At 49.1% G+C, this 19,941-nt stretch overlaps 1 protein-coding gene across 1 annotated transcript in view; it reads right to left on the minus strand.

The window, feature by feature from the left end:
- The window catches only part of CSMD2 (CUB and Sushi multiple domains 2), a 547,845-nt gene that overhangs the window by 340,654 nt on the left and 187,250 nt on the right, over nucleotides 1–19,941 (minus strand). Inside the window, exon 5 of the mRNA XM_054571941.1 lies at nucleotides 11,936–12,143. Within this exon, the coding sequence (XP_054427916.1) occupies nucleotides 11,936–12,143 (208 nt within the window). The remainder of the gene's footprint in view (nucleotides 1–11,935; nucleotides 12,144–19,941) is intronic.

Consider the following 19,941-nt stretch of genomic DNA (forward strand, 5'->3'; position numbering starts at 1 on the left):
GCTTGGAAGATTTCACTTTAAGATTCTGTTAATTTTATGGATCCCCCTAAAAATCCATCAGGGTTGAATATTCAAGTTGAGAGCCACTGGCATATAGAATGATACTGAAGGTCAACTTGTGATTGGTTGAGGTCACTTGGAGAGAAGGTATATGGAGGAGAGGAGGGTCCCAGGACCCCCAGGGAAGTCCTCAGATAAAGGCTGGACAAAGGATGAGCAGCAGAGTAGACTGAGAAGGAATGGCCATAGGTAGCTCTATGTGGCTTCAAGTTAGTCAAGAGAAGGAAACAGTCCAAGAAGGCTAGATCATCAGCGTCGCATCGTGCCAAGAGGCCAAATCACATAAAGACAGAGAAATGACACAGGATTTGGTAACCTGGAGGTCGTTGGCAATTTTAGCAAGGTCAGTTTTAATGGCAGGCAGGGCAGAACTAAGAAAGAGACCTTTCTCAGCAATTGGTGGTAGCTGAATGGGACTAAGGAGCATACTGTTTTAATTTTGATTTTAGATGGTAGATATTAGGACATGTCTTTATGGTGTTAACAATGTTCAAGAGAGAAGACAAAAATGAATGCACAAAAAAGATGAATTTAGTGGGAAGTCTTTGGGGACAATGACATTAGGAGCATAAAGGAAGGGACTGGCCTTTGACAGGAGCCAGGACTCCTTGTCTATTGAAACATGAGGTATAGCTGAGATTTTGGCTCCCTAGGCATTCCATGTGCTCACCACGTTTCCTGGCTCCCTTGTGGCTATGCTGGACCATGTGACTATTATTGGCCAATGAACTGTGAGTTGGCAGTGATGTATATAATATCTGGACTGGGGCAGTGAAAAGCCCATGCTAGATTCTCCACTCTGCGTCCCTGTCATGACAATGGAGAAGGCCACATACTCCCCATGGTGCAGCTACAAGATGGTGAAACCTCCTCGCACCTGAATACCCACCTGCATGACTGTGTTAATCAGAGCCACTTCCAATGACCCAAAACAGACACGAACAAGAAGTAAACCTTTCTTTGTGCTATACCATTGAGTTTTAGGGTTAATGAGAGTTTGAAGAAGGAAGTGGCAAGAGCTGAGGCTGGGGTGGTGGGCAAGGATTGGATCAAAAAGAACCTCTCCTGCCCTGTGAAGGACTGGAATTTTATTCTGTAGGCAATGAAAGATGATTGAAAGCTTTTGCCTGGGGCTTAGCATGCTAGACCTGCATTTTAATTAAACCATTCTGGTAGCAGTGGGGAGGATGAATTGGAGAGTGCCGAGAGGCTGGGAGATCAGTAAAGAGGCTATTACAACCCACAAAGAAGAAAAGATGATGGGTTGAACAGGGGAGTGGTAATGAAGATGCAAATATATGTTATAGGGAGTACATTAGAAGAATTTAGCAATTGACCGAATGTGGCTGGTGACAGAGCAAGATTAAACGGAGATGACTCCCAGATTTTTAGATAACTAGGTAGAGGGAGGGGCCATACACTAAAAAAAGAAACAAACCAACCAATTTAGGACTCAATTATGAGTGAAGTTGGAACAGGTGGAGCTGGAGATACTGGTGGGACACCAAGGTGATGTTGAACAAGTAGGTGGCTCTACAGTTTGATGGTCCGTGGGGAGGCAAGGCTAGGGAGCCAGGTTTGGGAATGACAAACTAATAAGAAGTGTCTTAAACCAAGAAAGTAGGTAAATAACCAAGGGAGGATGTGTGGAGTGGGCAAAGCTGTAAGGCAAAAGCAGACATCAAAGGAAACAGAGAAGGAATGACTAGAGAGGTCCAAGAAGAATCAGAGAGAGTAGCATGAAGGCAAAGAGAAAGGAGAATTCCAAAAGGAGAAGACAGCCAACAACATAAAAGAATGTAGAAGTGTCCAGTAAGATGAGACCGTATTTGGCATTGGGAGCGGCAGTGTTTGGGGTGGGGGGAGTGGTTTCTGAGGATGGTTTTAATGTGCGTGGTTTCAGGGTAAGGCTGTGGTAGAAGACACGGTGAAGTAGCTGAAGAATTAATGGAGGCTAGAAGACTGAGAGGCAGCGAGTGTAGACTGCTCTTCTAAGAAGAACTTAGATGATGAGTTCACAGAGACGCTAGAGTTCCATTCCTCCGCAAAGCCTCCCTGCTTTTGTTCAAAACAACCCTGCACTCTAGCTTCCTAAATGGCGAAATCTATTGCGTTCAACAGTGATCATCTTGCTATTTCATCAGACTGTTAAATGCTGCTTTTCTACGTGAATCCCACTTCCTTGGTGAGTCTGGAGGTGTCACATACCAGCCACTGGATGAGGAGAAGCTGGGATTAAAAGAAATATAGACTCAGGGTTAGAACCAAGTATTTAGGTCAGTCTTAGGAAGCCAGAAGAGACTGTAGGAGCAAGAGACAGCCAAAACTGTGAAACATGGACTAGGTGAAGCCAAGAGCGACTGGAACAAACATTCATGGCCAGGACTGAAAAATGAAGACCAAGATTGGGGCCTTGAGCATCCTGAATGAACTAAAATCATTCAAAAAGGCAGGTCTTGCCAGAATGAGAGACCTCTGGAAGGGCCCAGAACTGCTCCTTCCATCTGTCTTAGTGGCACCATCAGGCTCCTGGCAGCTCCTCAAGAGAAGCCGAGGAGATCATCTTGTTGTCTGCTGCCCTTCATGGTCCTGGCCCTGGCGTGGGCCCCTGTGCAGGTGACACACTTAGTACAAGCCTGTTGCATACCCTCAGACACACGGGAGGCAGGCCAGCTGCCTGGCCTCAGCTTTCCACGCACAGAACTTGGCCAAAGTTCTTAGCTCTTAGCAGAGCCGCTGCGCAGACAGCGGACAACCGAGCTCACTTCCTACTCCTTCCTGCTGAGGCCTTTGTTCTCTCTCTGAGAACAAGTTCTCACGGGTGGAAGCCAGGAAGTCATATTGATACTCTACAGAGGGAGCAGGAGCCCTCGCCTGGCTCTCCAGGCATGTTTGTACCGGCAGCATGCTAGGGCGCTAATCCTTTCCTACTGCTCAGCTGCGGAGCTGGTAATGCTATTTCCAACTCCGAGAGATAGAGGAGATGAGATTTTAAAGGGCTCATTATTTATGGCCTGGCTCCTGATGGCTACAACAGATGCAATTTCATGGACTCCATCAGAAGAGCTTCTTGGGGTGGCTTAAAGCATTGTAATGTGGCAGGAAAGGCGGGGCGGGGGGGGGCGGAGAGCAAGGGCATCACAAACCCCTTAGGAAGGCAGGAGGCTCTGGGTCTTGGCTGGAATAGATCCCTCTTCTTACCAGTTCATGGTGCCACTGGGTTTGGCAGCCTCACTCCTGCACAGATCTCAGCGGACCCTGCCTTGCTCCTGACATTCAAACATGCTGAAATCCCAGGGGACAGGCATTCAGCCTACGCCACTTTCATGTATGAAGTTTAAGGGCAAATAGGGACATTATGATGTGAGGGGTTTACAGGTGAGATTTCCTCTGCCTGAAATGCAGACCCCCAAGCACTTCCATGGCAATTTCGGCAACTAGTAGGATTTAAGATCTCAGCTTAAATCCTACACCCTCAGAGAGGCCTCCCCTGATTCTTTTATCTTAACAGGATAGGATTCTTTTATCCTATTAAGATCAAAGAATAGTGCCACCGCTATTATTCCCCATTCTGTCATTTCCTTCATGCCACTAATCACAGGTGTATTTTACATTTATTTTGTGGTTATTTTTGAATGTCGGTCCCCCCAAACAGACCAGAAAGCCCACAAAGGCAGATGTTTTATCTATCCCCTCCTCCAATGCATTCCCAGTGCCAAGCCCAATGTCAGACTGCAGAAGTAGTTTGTTTGAATGAATGAATGAATGAATGATCATGGAAAATGTTGGTAATAAAGATGGAGATGGCAAGGCTGACTGTAATGGTAGAGACGCTACTGAGAGAGATGATGCTGGTGCTGATCCTGAAGATGACTTCTCAAGGCCCTGCCACAGCATTTACCTGAACACCAAACTTTCCAGGCATAGCTACTGATTCCTCTGGCCATCTCTACCATCTTACGTGAAAGACTGTGGATCAATAATCGAGGGAACCTGTATTCCTGCATCTAGGCTCATCTCTGTCCCTGCCGTGATCCTGACTTCCCTCCCTGTGCCCATTCTGTGCTGGGGAGGCCAGTGAGTGTATCCTCCCCCACTCTATCCCAGACCTGCTACTTCCTGTTTGATAAAAGACCCTCCCACAGTCATTCACCCAGAAACTTGGAAATTACCCCAGATTCCTTCCTTGCCTTTGCTCCTCCTTTCCAATAAACCCCCCAAAGCAGCTGATTCTGCCTGAGACGCTTTTTGATGTCACCTCTTCCTCTCCATCCCTTCACAGCTGCCATAATTCAAAGCTGGATTATCTCTTGCCTGAGTGGTCACAAAAAAGTTTTACAGCTGGTTTCTCAGTCTTCTATTTGGGCCCAATTAAAATTCAGAGGGATTATGTTACTTCTCTGCTTAAAACACTTCAACAGCTTTCTAAAATCTGTGGAATCCTCTCCCCATTTATGATCATGGGAGGAAGCGTCTCCACGACCCACACTCTTCCTGTGCTCATTTCAGGCCTCACAGCCTGCCCTCGCGCTCTTCACCCTGAAGCCCACGTGCAGTGCCCCAAACACGGGGAGGCTCTTTTCTGCTTCATGCCAGTGGCAAGCTCTTATTCACCCCCCACTTCAACTCAAAAGTCACCTCATTTGGGACTCATTTATCTGAGTCCTCCCCTCCCTCATGACAGGAAGACTGACAATTTTTTCAGGGGATATCCTTTCCCCCCCCGTTCCACCCCCCCGGCCCCACGACACGGTTTTCCTTTGGTGAACCAACCCTCCTCCACTCCTGAGCATGAGGTTTGGCCAGAGCAGATTGCCACGTGGCCTGGGCCTGGCCAATGAGAACACCCTCTGGCTACATCGGTATTGAGGGCTGGGCCTATGAATCAATCTAGTCCAATCAAGTTTATTGGGGGCTTTTGCAGGAACCACAAGGAAAGAGATGGTTTCTTTCTTCTGGGATTGCTAAACCAGTAGGGTGCAGGGAGCTGACGGTGGTCACCTTTGCCACCAGTTGGGGAAAGCTTGCCTGAAAATGAAGGCAACTCACAGGAGAGCAAAGCCCCGGGAGAGAAAGAAACAGATTCAGATGACATTCTCTGCACCCCCTGGTCCAGCAGTGCCTGAAGGCAATCCTAGACTTGTCAGTTACAGAAGCCAACACATTCCCTTTTGAGCCTGAGTCAGCTGGAGGTAAGTTTCTATTTCTTGAACCACAAGAATCCTAGCTACTACATTCTTCTATTCGTCCCTATGGGAACTTCGTCATGCCTCTTAGAAAGCACCTAACACATGACATTGTAAAGCACTGTTCTGCCTGTTCACCCTGTGAGCGTCAGGGCCCAACATGGTGGGTGGACGGCTATTACATAAACATTTGTGGAGTGAATAAATAACTCTCTGGGAATGGGACTGTGTCTTTGTCTCCTTAGCACCTAGGAGAGCGTAGTTCATAGAAGCCTTTGAATAAATGATTACTGAAAATAAATAGGGGAAAAGTAACAAAGAACATGAATGATCTAAACCAATGGTTTGATAAAGTATATGTGAATGAAAAAATAAATGAATAGTTATTATTAACAAATCCCCACTGGCATTCTTTTCTCATTCTAATTATATCCAAATCTAATGGCTCCTGATGAAATATCTAGTTAAAAGTCACTGAGATCAAATGGTTCTAGTTGCTCCAATTCCATGTGTAAAATACTTAATAATTAAAATGAGGAGAAAGAGTGTTGCTCGCAAAATTTTCAAAATGAATGTCTGTAAGGCAGACTGGAGTTGCTGTGCCGCCACCAATAAAAACAAAAGCAAGCAAATGAAGGGGAACAAAGTAAAGAAACCCTGCAAAGCTGGATCGAGAGAGGAGGTTGGGGCTGTTTTCTAGGGAAATTCTCTTTCCAAAGGCAGCAAAGTCTATTGGGCAGCCCCTGCGGGCAGGACCAGGGAAACCTAGACAATAGGGAAGACTTCCATTCATCTTCAGGTGGAGGGGGCAGCCTAGGCTCCGAGGTAGCCGGTAGAGCCCTGGTGGTGCTGATGGGGTGGGGAGGGCATCGGGGAGAGAATCTGCCCTAGGGAACCCTGGGACCACTGCCTGGACCTGTGTCTCGGCGATCAGGGGAGCTCCCACTTTGGCCCAGAGGTCTCGTCAGCAGCCCTAGAATGACGGCCTCCCTGGCCCATCATCTCGCACATGAAATGGTACCCACCTTCAACGCCTGTCTCACATGCTGCCTCCCTCTGCCTTGAGGCCCTGGTCTCGGCTCTAGGACAGCGTCTTCCTCCAAGAACCTGGAGTGAGCTCTCCTCCCTTGCCCTACTTTAAATGTTTGATGGAGGCAAGCTCGTCACACACAGGCCTGTAGGGGCTTGGCTTGGAGGTGCGGGGATGGAGAGAATGGGCAGACAGATCGCAGGTGATCATAGTGAAACAAATAAAGAACGGAAATCACAGTGAAGGGGGCAAGGAGGAGAGGCCAGGTAGCACTGGCAGAGACTGACTCACAGAAGCGACACCCAAGATGTCGGGTGTGGTTCTAGGGTCAACACAGCAATCCCACATGTGGGAGGGGCTCTGAACTCCCTGCCCCCCACACACCCCCACAGACAGGCCAAAGCACTTCCAATGTCCTCCAGGACAAGGGTGGCTTCTGGGCAGAGGTCTATCTTGGCCTGTCCACCATGCTTTGGGAAGAAACTGCCACTGGAGGGAGAAGGAGAGAAACAGAGAAAGAGAAGGAAGGGAGGGAGGGAGCGAGGGAGAGAGGGGAAGGAGCAACTGAACTCTGCAGCTTCACTGACCAGAGACAGTGAAGGGTCCCAGACAGAGACGTCCCCCGCGCCTCCGTCTTGGATACTGGTCTCCTTGAATGTCTCTCCATATTCTCAGCCCCTTCTGCCCTACTGTGTGGGCTGCCCTGGGTGGGGGCTGTGCCTGACTCCTGGTGGTGTCGCCCCAGCTCCTAGCCCCGCACAGAGCACCCAGTGGTGGCTGATTGAGTTGAATCTTCTGTTTTTCTACCAAAGTAGCTAACTGGCCACTCTGGGGCTGGGTCCAGGCAGAGAAGGGATGATGCTGACCACGGTGTGCTCACAAAGTGCAACTCTGAGAGGACAGTTTCAACAAAGTCACTGCCCACTTCTGACCTCGGCACACACCCTCTAGTCTGACGCAGGAGCTCTCCACCAGCCCCCCTCACATCGGTGTACAGGCAGTTCCCCTGGGGGCTGCCTCAGAGTGACCAGGCAGGCTGTGCCCCTCTGTCTGGTGAGATGCCGCTGGGCTGGCCGTCTGGGAAGTGGGTCTCAGAGGAAGCCCCAAGAATGGGGCGGATGAGGTTGAGTTGTTGGAGATGCCTCAACTTACCCTTTCCCCTCAAAGAGTGAGCCCCTGGCTCCGGTCCCCAGTCCAGAAGCATTATATTGTACTTGCCATGAGCCAGGTAGCAGTGAACATGTTCAGTCCTTTCAACATGCTGTATAGGTTGGAATGATGAGCCCATTTCTCAGATGTGGAAACTGAGGCTTAGAGAAGCTAGTAACTATCCCAAGATCACACAACGATTAAGAGGTAGATCTGGGTTTTGAGCTCAAGTCCATCTGACTCTGAAGTTGGTTCTCTCCCTAATTAGGTACCAAGACAGAGGCTCAATGCCTAATACTGGAGGGACTACGTGGACCACACCCTATGCTCGGAGAGGACGTCTGGCTTTCTCTCTTCCTTGTAGCCCAGAGGAAGAGTCTGGAGAGACTCAATTGGAGAGTGTCGAGCATGAGGCAGAAGAAGGTGGGGAGAGATTTGGGGTCTCATGGCTTCTCAGTGGACTTTCTTTCACTGATTTTCTCCACAGTGGAGAGGCTGGCTCTGCACTGGGCTGGCAAACGCTTCTACCCATTACAATAACACGATCCTGATACCCTCCAGGGACCTCCAGGTTCCAAAGTCCCAGAACCCGGGGTTTCAAGGGGTCTCGGCATCCCTTAGTCCCAGCCCTCTGAAAAGTCCAGGGGCCTCATGAGGAATGTGGTATTCTTCTAGAATTTGAGGTGAACGATGGGGTTCCACAAAGGTGACAGCACATTGAACAGGTCAGAGCAGAACAAAGACCTCCCCACCGCCCCCACCGCCCTGGCGAAGGATCAGTGAGAGAAAATCTGCCCTCTTAATTGAGTTCAGTGAGTAAAGATAGAACTATGTACGTGTAGGGGGTTGACTTGGTGACAAGTATATGGCAGGGACTTGGAGGGGTGTGTGTCAGGACTGATTGGGTGTGTGTGTGTGTGTGTGTGTGTGTGTGTGTGTGTGAATAATACCAAATATACTGCCTGGATTGTAATTCTCAGGCAACTCAAACCCAGCTTTCACTCATGGTCAATCAGCAAAAAAAGCAATAAACTTAAGGGAGAGTAAGTCTAAAAGAGCGGTCCCCAACCTCCGGGCCACGGACCAGTACCGGTCCAGGCCTGTCAGGAACCAGGCCGCACGGCAGGAGGTGAGCTTGCATGTAATGCTCTTGAATCATCATGAAACTATCCCCCACCCCACCCCAGTCTGCAGAAAAACTGCCTTCCACGAAACTGGTCTCTGGTGACAAAAAGGTTGGGGACCACTGGTCTAAAATACTTGGGAATCTCTCAACATGCCAGTTACAGGGTTCACCGCTCACCATGGTAGCCTTTTCCTATTGAAAACAAGGATTGTCTGATTACCAGAGGCCTGTCATTGACCCCAAAAATGACTGATGCATATGTATCACATGACTCTACAGTTCTGGACACACACCGCTAACTTAAGGTGAGCTCCTCCAACCCCGTCTCTCACTGTGTCTGCGCAAGGCTGCCTACGGATTATATCCTGTCACAGTTTTGGCGTCGAACTGTCCTTTGTTTTATGAAATAATGTTCTGAGGAGTTGGCAGGTTTTCCTCTAATCCTTACTTGGCAAAATAAAAAATTATCAACCCTACGTTTCCCCAACTGTTTGGAAATTTTACTGGTCCATGAAATTCAAACAACCAGAAACCTCATGAAAACTCTCCTGTTTGTTATCCCACTTGGGGGAGCAGAGGCTTGTGGAAACTGAGGCAGAACATTCTATGCCCCTATCCCTTCTGAATTAGGGGGAACCTACTACCCAGTGAGGGAGGGAGTGGCTTTTTTCTCTCAAAGGTGTCTCTGTCTTCTCACTAGGTGAGTTGCTCAAATCCATCTTTTCTAACAGGCTCTTCTGTTTTCCTATGCCTTGGTGCAGAACTCAAGAGAACATCTTAAAATCTTAATGTGAGTGGATAAAAGCAGTACACTCATAAACCAGCAGCATTACACTTTCACAAGAATCCGGGGATCCATAAAAGAAGGGGCAGGGGAGGGCACGGGTTCTCTGCACATATGTCCTGCCCCTCCAAGTTTGTTTATCCATAATTGCTATGCAAGGATAAATCAGAGCCAGAAACGCATCCTGCCTGGCAGTGGTGATACCAACCCTGTAAATAATTATAATTTAATCTTATAGCAAAGAGTTCTGAATGACTCCCCTAACGATTTCCTCTGCTTAATTCCTTCCCCACTGAGTGACTTAATAGGAAAAGGAATAGTCTTTCAGATTTGTTTCACTCCAGAAGTTTAGACAATGCGTAGGCCCGCACCTGGAGAGCAGAAGCCGTGGGAGACCGTTGGGCCCACAGATAAACAAGCGAGTCGAAGAGGCCTTTGGACTGGAAGGGAGGGAATGGACAGGGATATACATCCTGGCTTCTGTTTACAGGAGTGGAAACTTGGGAACAACCCAATAAGAGATCTGATGCATAAGGTATGCACAGTCTGAAGAAGGCATGCCACGGAGCCGCGACAATCCTTCCGGATCATCACAGCTAACAAGATGGGCTTTCAAGGTCAACTATCCTGGGGTTGAATCCCAGTTCTTCAGCTTACTAGCTGTGTGACTTCAAGCGTGTCACATAACCTCTCTGGGCCTCATTTTCCTTACCTGTAAAAGGAGGACAATTATGCTACCTACTTCCTAAAATTTTTATAAAGATGAAATGAAATTATAGCTTTAAGAGCTTAGAATCAGCCTGCCACATGTTGATAATAAATGCTCAATATATTGTATGATACTATTATCACATCTGTTATGTTTTGGGAGCATATGTAATGATATTGAAAGATTTTCATGATTTGAATGCTAAGGTAAAAATATATAACTACAGATATATTAAGATCCTAATTTTGTAATATTAAAATATATTTAAGTATCCAGCCAGCTTGATCTAGGCAAAGCAAAAAGCCAAAGGAGAATACATAAAAATTTTAATGCCTGCTATTTATTTCTCTGTAACGTTTTATATTTTTCATGTTTTCTATAAGGAGCACATGTATAATCAGTAAAACAGGTATTTTACAAAAAAAGGCAGGTGGAAAGATGGTTTTCACACTGGGCAGGTCACTGGGGTACCAGTTCAGTGAAGGGTCATCTAGATTTTCAACCCAACTCCAAGCTCCCAACATCCAGCCTCCAGACTAGAACATTAACCTCCACACAGCAATTTAATGCTTGGCCTCACATGTGCTTTCTCAGCACCCCATCCGGGGTAGTAAATGACCTGGCCAAGTTAACAGACAAGTATATGAAACCATGGTCTTCTGACTCCCTGGTCGGTTTGCCTTCCACTGCACCAGGACGTTCTCTGGGCTACACTGGTCCCCAAATTTCAGAGTCCATATTTGGGGGGAGTCCATTTCCACTTTATCCCTTTCACACAGTCACACATGGCTCCTACTATGGGCCTGTCCAATGTTCTCACCCTCAAAGGACCATGTCTTACTCAACTGGTATTTCTTTCATGGTACAAAAGCTGGGATAAAAGAGGTGCTCTATGGACATGCCCCTGCCTCCTGTTTTCTTCCTCTTTCCTTCCCTCCCCTCCCGCCCTCCTCCTCAGCCCTGCTGATCACTGCTTGGCAGTCACCCACTCCCGGCTTCACTCAGAGTCCCCGTGACACATCCTCGGCCCTCGTTGCAGGTACTGGACCCTGGCTTCCCTGACATTGTGCAATGAAGGCTGCAAAGATGCCCATCTTGTCTGAAGCACATCTGGACATATCTTTCTACTGGCTCCTGATGTGCTGACACAGGTCCCCCCGACACCCTGATAACACAGCCACAAGGACAGTACGAGAGGGTGCTCAAAACACCATACCATCACCCCAAGACTTGTCATGCAAATAGGAAGCTGGACACTTCCTGAAGGCACCCTCAGACTGGGCATGTCCTGTGGGTCCAAATCTAGAAGACTACAAGCAGCCAAGGCCGGTAAGTCTGCATGGCCCCTGTCCTCCTGGCCTGTCAGCCTCGAGAGTCTGCAGCGCAGCTGGCGGAGCAGAACGCAGGAGAGCCGTGCTTTTCAGTGCAACCAGGACGGCAGGGAGCAGGCAGGTCCCTGCCCTCAGAAACCCAGACACAATGCCTCTCCCGTCTCTGGACCCCGGGAGTGGGAAAAGCAACTGCCACTTAAGGTTCTACTTCCTTTGTTGGATGCTATAAATGTCTTCCAGAAATGGAACGCTGTATCAAATCATTTTACTGAGACTCTGTCAACGTCCTAAGACCAGAACACTTTTAGTCTTAATGCAAGTTACTCAACCAAAACCCACCACGAAATTCTCCAGCAAGGACATGCTTCAAATAAGATACCAAAATCACTGTAAAATTTTACCCAGGCTCTAAAAATATGCAGTGATGTCTCATTGCAATGAGAGGAAAACTCTTCAACAGTGGGTGCAGCAAGTGGCAAAGGGGCCTTGGGTCATGAGGAGACTGCACCCCAGTGAGGCACAGTCACAAGGCACTGGGAAGGGGCAGGGATGGTGCTTACCAGAGGGAGGAGCCTTCGGTCCCCGTGACTTCCAGAAAATCGTAACCATCCTCGAGCTGGAAGTCAATGAAGACCAGAGCAATGGTGTCTCCCAGCTCAGCCAAGATAGTCCACGTGCAGTCGGCGTTGTTATGGTACTCCAAGGGGAAGTGGGGGCTGGAGATGATGCCGCTCTGGCCCCGCAGGGTCCCACCACAGGCGTCGTCCGCTGTGGGCAAGACAAGAGGCTCGCATGAGTTGGTCCTCGTTGCAGGCCCTGGTACTCACTGTGCACTTCACCCACAAGAAATAGAGAGGGTCTTGAAACCTGATGCACGGACAGGATGTACCAAGATCTAAGTCTGAACTGGCCTAATATTAATGATACCAATGCTTCCATAGCACTTACCAAGTGCCGGGCCCTGTTCGGAGAATTTTAGATATTATTTGTTCTTACTGAACAGATGAAGAAACCAAGGCGCAGAGGGGTTAAGTAACCTATCTGTGGTCACACAGCCAATGAACTGGGATTTGAAATCTGCCCTTCAGAGCACATTCTTAACAATTACACCACAGGGCTCCATGATGACCAAGAGGTTGGCAAAGTCCACTGTCTCATGTATTTCCGCGTTCGCAACTGCGGTGAATAGGATGATTCTTCTCCCAGGTCTCAGGAAACCTCAGATGTAATAGAGCAAAACAAAAACTCAACTCTACTCCCTGGGACAGAAGTCCAAAGGTGACCGAAGCCCATCACAGCATGGCCAGATCTCTGCCGTCTTTCCTCTCCCCAACCCTTGTCCCCAGGCCAGCTCTGTTTTAGCGCTGCGCACCTTCGCACCTGTTGCCCTTCCCTCACGCCATTCCCTCTGCCGAGGTGCCCTGTATCCAGAGCCGCTCTTCTTATGCTTTGAGACCCAACTCCTATGCCACCTCTTAGTACAGCCTCCCTTCCCCAAGCTTTCAGGATCTGCTCGCTCCTCTGGGCTCCCTCAGCATTGTGTCCGACTTTCGACATGGCCTTCACGTGGTCTGAAAGACCTGTTCACACATCTGTCTTCCACTCTAGGTTCTGAGCTGTGCTGGGAGTCCCCGAGAGCGGGGGCCTTGTTTTACTCATCCCTGCAGCATAACATGGTATAGTCTTGCTGTTCCCAGCTGAGACTTGACAGTCAGGAAAAATGATGCAAGGAACATTTTCTCACATATAGTAGTTAAGAGCTGGCCTTTGAATTATTGCAGAGCTCAGTTTCAATCCTTCTCCTGCTGCTTACTGGCTGAGCCACCTGACCCCCTGAAGCCTGTATGAAAGTGACTATAATACACTTAGCATATGCTATATTAGAGATACGGACGAAATTGGAAAGAAAAGAAAAATGCAATATCCGGGTTCAAGTCGGTATCATAGGGGGCAGAGTAATAATAATGAAAGTTACTATTTATTGAGCATTTACACCATAGCAGGCACTATTCTAACTACTCTGTGTATTTAATACTAATCCTTATTATGACCCTATAAAGTATCATTCCAATTTTACAAGTAAAAACACTAAGGCACAAAGAGATTCACTTATTTGTCAAAGGTGACTCAGTTCATAAGGATGAAAAGAACTGGAATTCTAAATCCTACAGTCTGATTCCAGGGCACATGCTCTTAGTCAATATACTCTTCTGTCTCCCAGGAGTGCAGTTCACACTTTGAGGACACAGGTGAAGCAACAATTACTTTGTCTGGGTGAGTCAATATGAGAAAGCTGAACAGGAGAGGTGTTATTAGAGCCGGGTTTTGAAGGATGAACAGATGTTCACTAGATGGAGAAGAAAAGGAAAGGTATTTAAGAGAAGAGGGAACCGAACATAAGCAAGAAGCATGAATGCACAAGGCATGTTGAAGATAAGTAGCTCTAGAAGGCTTATCACAGAGAAGAACGACAGGCCGTGATACCGGAAATGTAGAAGGAGCAACCTGACGGAGAACACTGGGCTGAAAGGATCTGGATGCAGGGGAGTGCACCAGAAGGAAAACGGATTCCAGGGCCAAGAGTGTCAGACCTGAATCCAGGCACCACAGCTTCCCAGCCACGTGACCCTGGGTGATTTATTTCCCTAAATCACTTTGCTTCTCCACACAATGGTTTATTGTGATAACTCAATGGGATAATGAATGTGACAGTGCCCAGCATTCACCAGTGACTGGCATGTGCAAGACGCCCAGCAAAGGCTAAGTTTTCCTTTTTATTCCATTTCATGTTAAGGATCAAAGGCAGTGAGGAAATGTGACTGAATTGGCATTTGAGCAAGATCCCCGTAGCTGTGGCACAGAGGATGTTAGAGCCGGAGAAGCTGGCAGGACATTCTGGGTAGGCCATGGTTACCTAAGTCCAGGTGAGAGCAGATGAGAGCTGAGCTAAGGTCGTGGGGAGGGTGGGATAGGACTTATTTGAGAGGTCTCCAGGAAGTAAAATCTACAGGATTTAGCAACTGGGAGGGAGGGATCGCAGGTTTCCGTCATGAGCAAGGATGGATGGATGGAAGGTGCCATTTGCTGTGGCAGGGATGCCAGGAGTGGGGCACCCCGTGGTGTGCAAGGCCACCAGGAGTGCAGTTTTGGATACCAGGGCTGGGTGTGCTGTGGGATATCCTGGTAGAGAGGTTGAGGTGACAGCTGGACCCAGAGGAGTAGTGTGAGATGGAGACAAAAATGAGTTTATTCAGTGGCTCTGAATTATTCTTATAAATGCCATTCTATAGGGTCAAGGTCTCTTTCAGGAGAATGAACTCATTTCTAAACTCCAACTCTTAGGTATGTCTCAGCACATACATGAGGGGTTGCACTTAGTAGGTGCTCATGAATGTTTCCCTCCTGCACCCATTAACAGAGCACCTACTGTGTGCCAAACACTGGGTTAAGATCTGTATTACATTGTGAAAAACTTGATTTCATCCCTGCCCCCAAGTGTTTCTCAGAGTGGGGGCACCAGGCAAACAAGCAGTGGGAGGTGTCAAAGCACAGTGATAGCACCTGGGACTTAAGAAAGGCTTCACAGAGGAAGCGACATTTGTGCTCAGACATTCATTCAACAAATGTTGAGTGTTTACTGTGTAGCAGGCACTATTCTAGGTGCTGGGGACTTATCTGCAAATAAAAAAAAAAATTAGCCATGGCTGGGTAGCCCAGTTGATTAGAGTGTCATCCTGATACACCCAAGATTGCAGGTTCAATCCCCGGTCAGGGCACATACAAGAATCAAACAATGAATGCAAAATAAATGGAACAACAAATCGATGTTTCTCTCTCTCTTTCTCAAAAATCAATTAAAAATATATGAAAACAAAAACCCCTATCTTCATGTAGATTACATTTTAGTCAGAGGGAAACAGGCAATACCCAAGAAAAAGAATTAAACCTTGTGATGAACGCGGTGGTGAAAAATGCAGGAGGACGAGGAGCATCCTGTGCTGGGAGTGGGGATATGGGCCTTTCAAAAGGGCCTCAGAGAAGCTGACGCTTAATAAAGACCCGAAGGAGAGGGGAGAAGCCATGTGGCTATCAGGGGAAGAGCATTCTAGGTGGAGCTGCAAAGGCAAAGGCCACGGTGTAGAGAGGCACTGTTGGCGAGCGTCAGGGGACCCGGAATAGCAGGGCTTAGGAGGAGAGTGCAGGGAACGAGGCCCCACGGAGAGCCTCGGTAGGGATTTGGGCATTGAATTCAGAAAAATGAGAAGCCAGAGAGGATTCTGAGCAAAGAGTGACATGACCTGATTTGTGTATGAAGAGGATCCCTCAAGCTGCCATGTGGACAACAGACCACAGAGGAGTAGGGCAGAAGGCAGGGCCTCTAGAGGCTACTGTGATGATCTGGGTGGCAGATGCTGGTGGCTTGGACCAGGTGGTACCAGTGAGATAGAGTCAGAGTCTGGCTACGTTTTGAATGCCAGCCTGGCAGGATACATGTCATCCGAGATTCAGTGGCTGCTGGCAGGCCTCAGGAGAGAGGGTGTCCCGGGCAGAGGAAACAGTAAGAGCAAGGTAGCCGAAGCGGGTGTGTGTGGTGCGCTGAGGGACTTCCCGGTCAGCGCCATCTGAACTCAGAGGCAAAGGCAGAGACGGCAGAGCTGCTGGGCAGGAAGCTACGGGCGGCACCGTGAAGGGCCTTCGATGCCCAAGGAGCTGTGGTTCAATTCTCCTTCTCGTCCTCCCTTCTGCTTTAGCCACCCCCTAATCTAGATGCCCAGGCCCCAGGAAGGAGGCAGGGGAGGAGGAGAGCAGCTTTGCCTCGCCTGGCTTTAAATCCAGTTTGCTGGTCCTGTTTATTTGTTGTATGAAGTTGCACGGTATTCCCACCCTGAGGGCTTCACTGGCAGGAGGCTATGAAGTCTGACATCCGAGGCAGAGTCTCGGAGTCTCCTTCTGATGTAATAACTTCACCAAGACCATTACTAGGGAGATAAGCTACAGGAGCCAGGTGGCAAGCAGGAGATTTGTCAATGTTGCTCCAGCAAGCACAGGCCTGCTGGTCCCCGAAAGTCCTGCTCTGGCCCTGTCAAACACCAGGTAGAACATCGAGGCCCCTAGCCCCACTGGTTTCATCCTGACCGCACTGGACGTTCAGAAAATCATGGTGAAAAAGAAGGGACACTTAGCCTGGACCTAGAGAAAGGAGTCGGAGTGTGCTGGAGGGAGAAAAACAGGGGGTTCCTGGCGGAGGACACAGGACATTGGACATTCAAGGCAAGGAGGCCTGAGGGGCGTGGCGTGCCTGGGGGATGGCCAGCTTTCCACTGCCATGAAAGCGCAGGATGCACGCAATGACTTGTGGGTCAGCAGGGAAAGGAAAGACCTGGTGATCTTGCCAAGGTTTAAATTCTTTCCTGTAGGTGTCAGAGCCTTTGTCGCAGGGTTTCCAGCAGGGAGTAAAGCCCAGCTCTGTTTGGGAGAGATGACTCTGTGCCCCACATAATGCACAGGTGCTGTGGCTTGGGGCGATGAGGGGGGCAGGTGCGGAGACAGCTGCAAGGAGAACAGTGAAGAAGGTGTTCCTGTCATTGTAGCCTGAACTAATGGCAATGGCAGTGGGAGGGAAAAGGAACAGAAGACATTCTAGGGCCAGGTATAGGGGGGCAGAGCAAGAGGATGGTCTCCAGCTGGGAGTGGGCAGTGAAGGAGAGGCGGAGGCAGAGAGGGTGGCCAGGTCTCTAACAAGGCAACAGGGCTGATGATGACAATGATGATGACGAACATAATGACGATGACCATGATGCCGGACCGTGATGGCCCCTTTTCCTCTGCCCTTCCCATGCTGAGTGAGAGTTCCTGAGGGACGGCCATGTCCGTGGGCCTAGAGGCAAAGTCAAGAGGTCTGGGAGCCTGGAGCCTGCAAGGCGGGGAGTCTGCAGGATGAAGAGGGAATGAGCCCATGGGAGTGGAGAACGGGAGCCAGGCAGCAAGCAGATTTGTCAATGTCGTTCCAGCAAGCACAAGACATGCTTGTCCCCAACCGTCCTGTACTGGCCCTGTCTCCACCAGGTGAAGCCGCCTACACCCCTAGCCACAGGGATAGAAGTGATGTTTATTGGGCAGCAGGCAGAGGCAAGGGCACCTGAGAGGAAGCTGAGAAAGAGCAGTCAGGGGGAGGGACTTCCCGGGTGGAGGAGGCCAGGGCATGAGGTCAGGAGAGCTGGGACTCAGAGCTGCTGGAGACGGAGCAGGCCCCAGTCCCGCGCATGGAGAGGTCAGCAACCAGTGCCCTGGTCCGCACCGCGGCATCTAGGTGGGCAAGGAAGCGGCAGGGCAGTGGCACGGAATGCCGGAGGGGAAGCAGGTCTTGGGAAAAAGAAAATGGCCCTACAGTCTCGCGCCTAGTTCCGGTCTTAGACACCATGCCGGATGTCACACAATGTTTTCAACCCAAATAAGAGGTCTTCGTGCTTGCTTTGGCAGCACAGATACAAACAAGACATCTTCATCCTCTCCTCCCACTAAACCCTACCTTCTTCCAGAGGTTTCTGTGATGAAAAATGGCAGCACTACTCATCCATGCTTTTGTGCCAGAGCTGGGGGACATCCTCAGCTCCTCCCGCACCCCACACCCAACCAGCAATCAAGTCCTGTCTGTTCTTCCAAGTGGCTCTTGACTCGGTCACCTGTATTCACTACTGCTCTACTCTAAGTGAGCTGAGCTCCGAGTCACCCTGCCACAAAGCCTCCCTCCTGCTCCAGCTGCCATTCTTCACCCAGAGGTTCAAAAGCACAAACCTGCTGCATGAACCTTCAATAGCTCCCACTGTCGCCCAGGATAAAGCGGAATATTCTGCGGCTGACAAGAACCTTATGAAGCCTCACTGTGTACCAATCTCTCCCCACCACTCCAGCAACCACCCTCCCCTCCTCTTGACTCTTCCGATGCCCCAAGCATGTCCCTGCTCGAGGATCTTTGAAAATGCTATTTTCTCCTGACCAGTGTGGCTCAGTGGATTGAGCACCATCCTGCAAACCAAAGGGTGACCGATTCGATTCCCAGTCAGGGCACATGCCTGGGTTGTGGCCCAGGTCCCCAGAGGGAGGTATGTGAGAGGCAACCACACATCGATGTTTCTCTCCCTCTTTTTCTCCCTCTCTTCCCCTCTCTGTCTAAAAATAAATAAAACCTTTCTAAAACATTACAAGAAAACGCTATTTTCTCTTTCTGGAACCTTCCCTACCTCATTGGGCCTGGCTGGCCTCTCCTCAGCTTTAAGGTCCTAGTTGTGATACTCCTCAGGAATTTTTCCAGAAACAGAATACACCATCCTTCATCATACACTTTCCAAGAACCACACATTTTCCCATGATTAATCGTTTCCCAAAATTAATTAATCAATTATGTCATTTATTTAATGCCCAGACAGCAAACTCCATGAGGACAAGAGCCATGTCTGTTCTGTCTCCAGCAAGTGCGACATTTCCTGGTGTATAGCAGGCAGTCAATAAATATCTTTGGAACAAATAAGTAAACCAGGAACCTGAAGCTCAGAGAGGTTAAGTAACTCTCCTAAGATCACACGGTAGGTGACCAAGTCAGGACTCCAGCTGAGTCTGCCTGGCATCAGAACTGCGGTCTACTCTACCACACCTCCCTGCTTGATAAGCCATCCTCGGACCTCCAAAGTTCCCAACTTTAGTAATGACTCCTAGACCACGCTGGAGCCGAGGCCTCGGGAAATGAGACCCTCCGGCCCGGGCCGCCAGTGTACCCGGAAGATGGCACCTTTGCCGTGTGAATCATACCTGCTCTCGCGCTCCTCTGGCACCCTGGTTCCTGCGCTGTCCTATATTGATTGAAGATGCTGTAAAAGTTGTTTGGGGATTTTCTCACACTTTAAATAAGGCATCATATTTCATAGTTACAACTTCAGAGTTGTAAAATATAACCTTCAGCTGACACCACAGTCCTAAAATATTAATTTACACTTTCTCTTCCTCTGGCAACGGGCATTCTGCATGGCCGTGAAGTCATGGCTATTCAAAGGTACAGGTGTGTTAGAACGATAGCTTCCTTTCCAAGTTTATGGCTTTATTTATGATTGACTTTAAGTTTTACTGAAATGTCTTCAATTAGCTATAATTTTAGACAACTATCCCTCAGCCCCCTTTGACATCTGTGGACTCTCTAATGACTCACAAATTCCGGGTAGGGACGGAGGAGCCTGCATGCGCCTCTGCCCACCTCCCACTCCTGTGCACACGCTTGGATGCCTGGAAACTCTGGGGTCCTCAGCCCTGGGCTCCTGTCCACACCCTCCCTCCCCAGGGTGACTCGGCCCTGAGGAAATACAAATCCCATCAGGCCCTGGGTATTTGTGAGAAGCCCCCACCTGACAGCTCAAGTGCAAGACTGACCGAGCCAGAGCATGAAGGTCCCCAAAACACCGGACTCCCCCTTTTCTAGTACTGTGTCACTCAGTGTCCCCCCCGCCCCGCTCAACCTCGTCAGTCCCCTTTTTTGGGGGCTCAGGACTCTCTCTTTATCCGTGGTTCTATCAAGGAC

The sequence above is a fragment of the Pteronotus mesoamericanus genome, unplaced genomic scaffold (assembly GCF_021234165.1).
Source record: "Pteronotus mesoamericanus isolate MK-2021 breed Mesoamerican mustached bat unplaced genomic scaffold, CSHL_Meso_final contig_221, whole genome shotgun sequence".
Taxonomy (NCBI): Eukaryota; Metazoa; Chordata; class Mammalia; order Chiroptera; family Mormoopidae; genus Pteronotus; species Pteronotus mesoamericanus.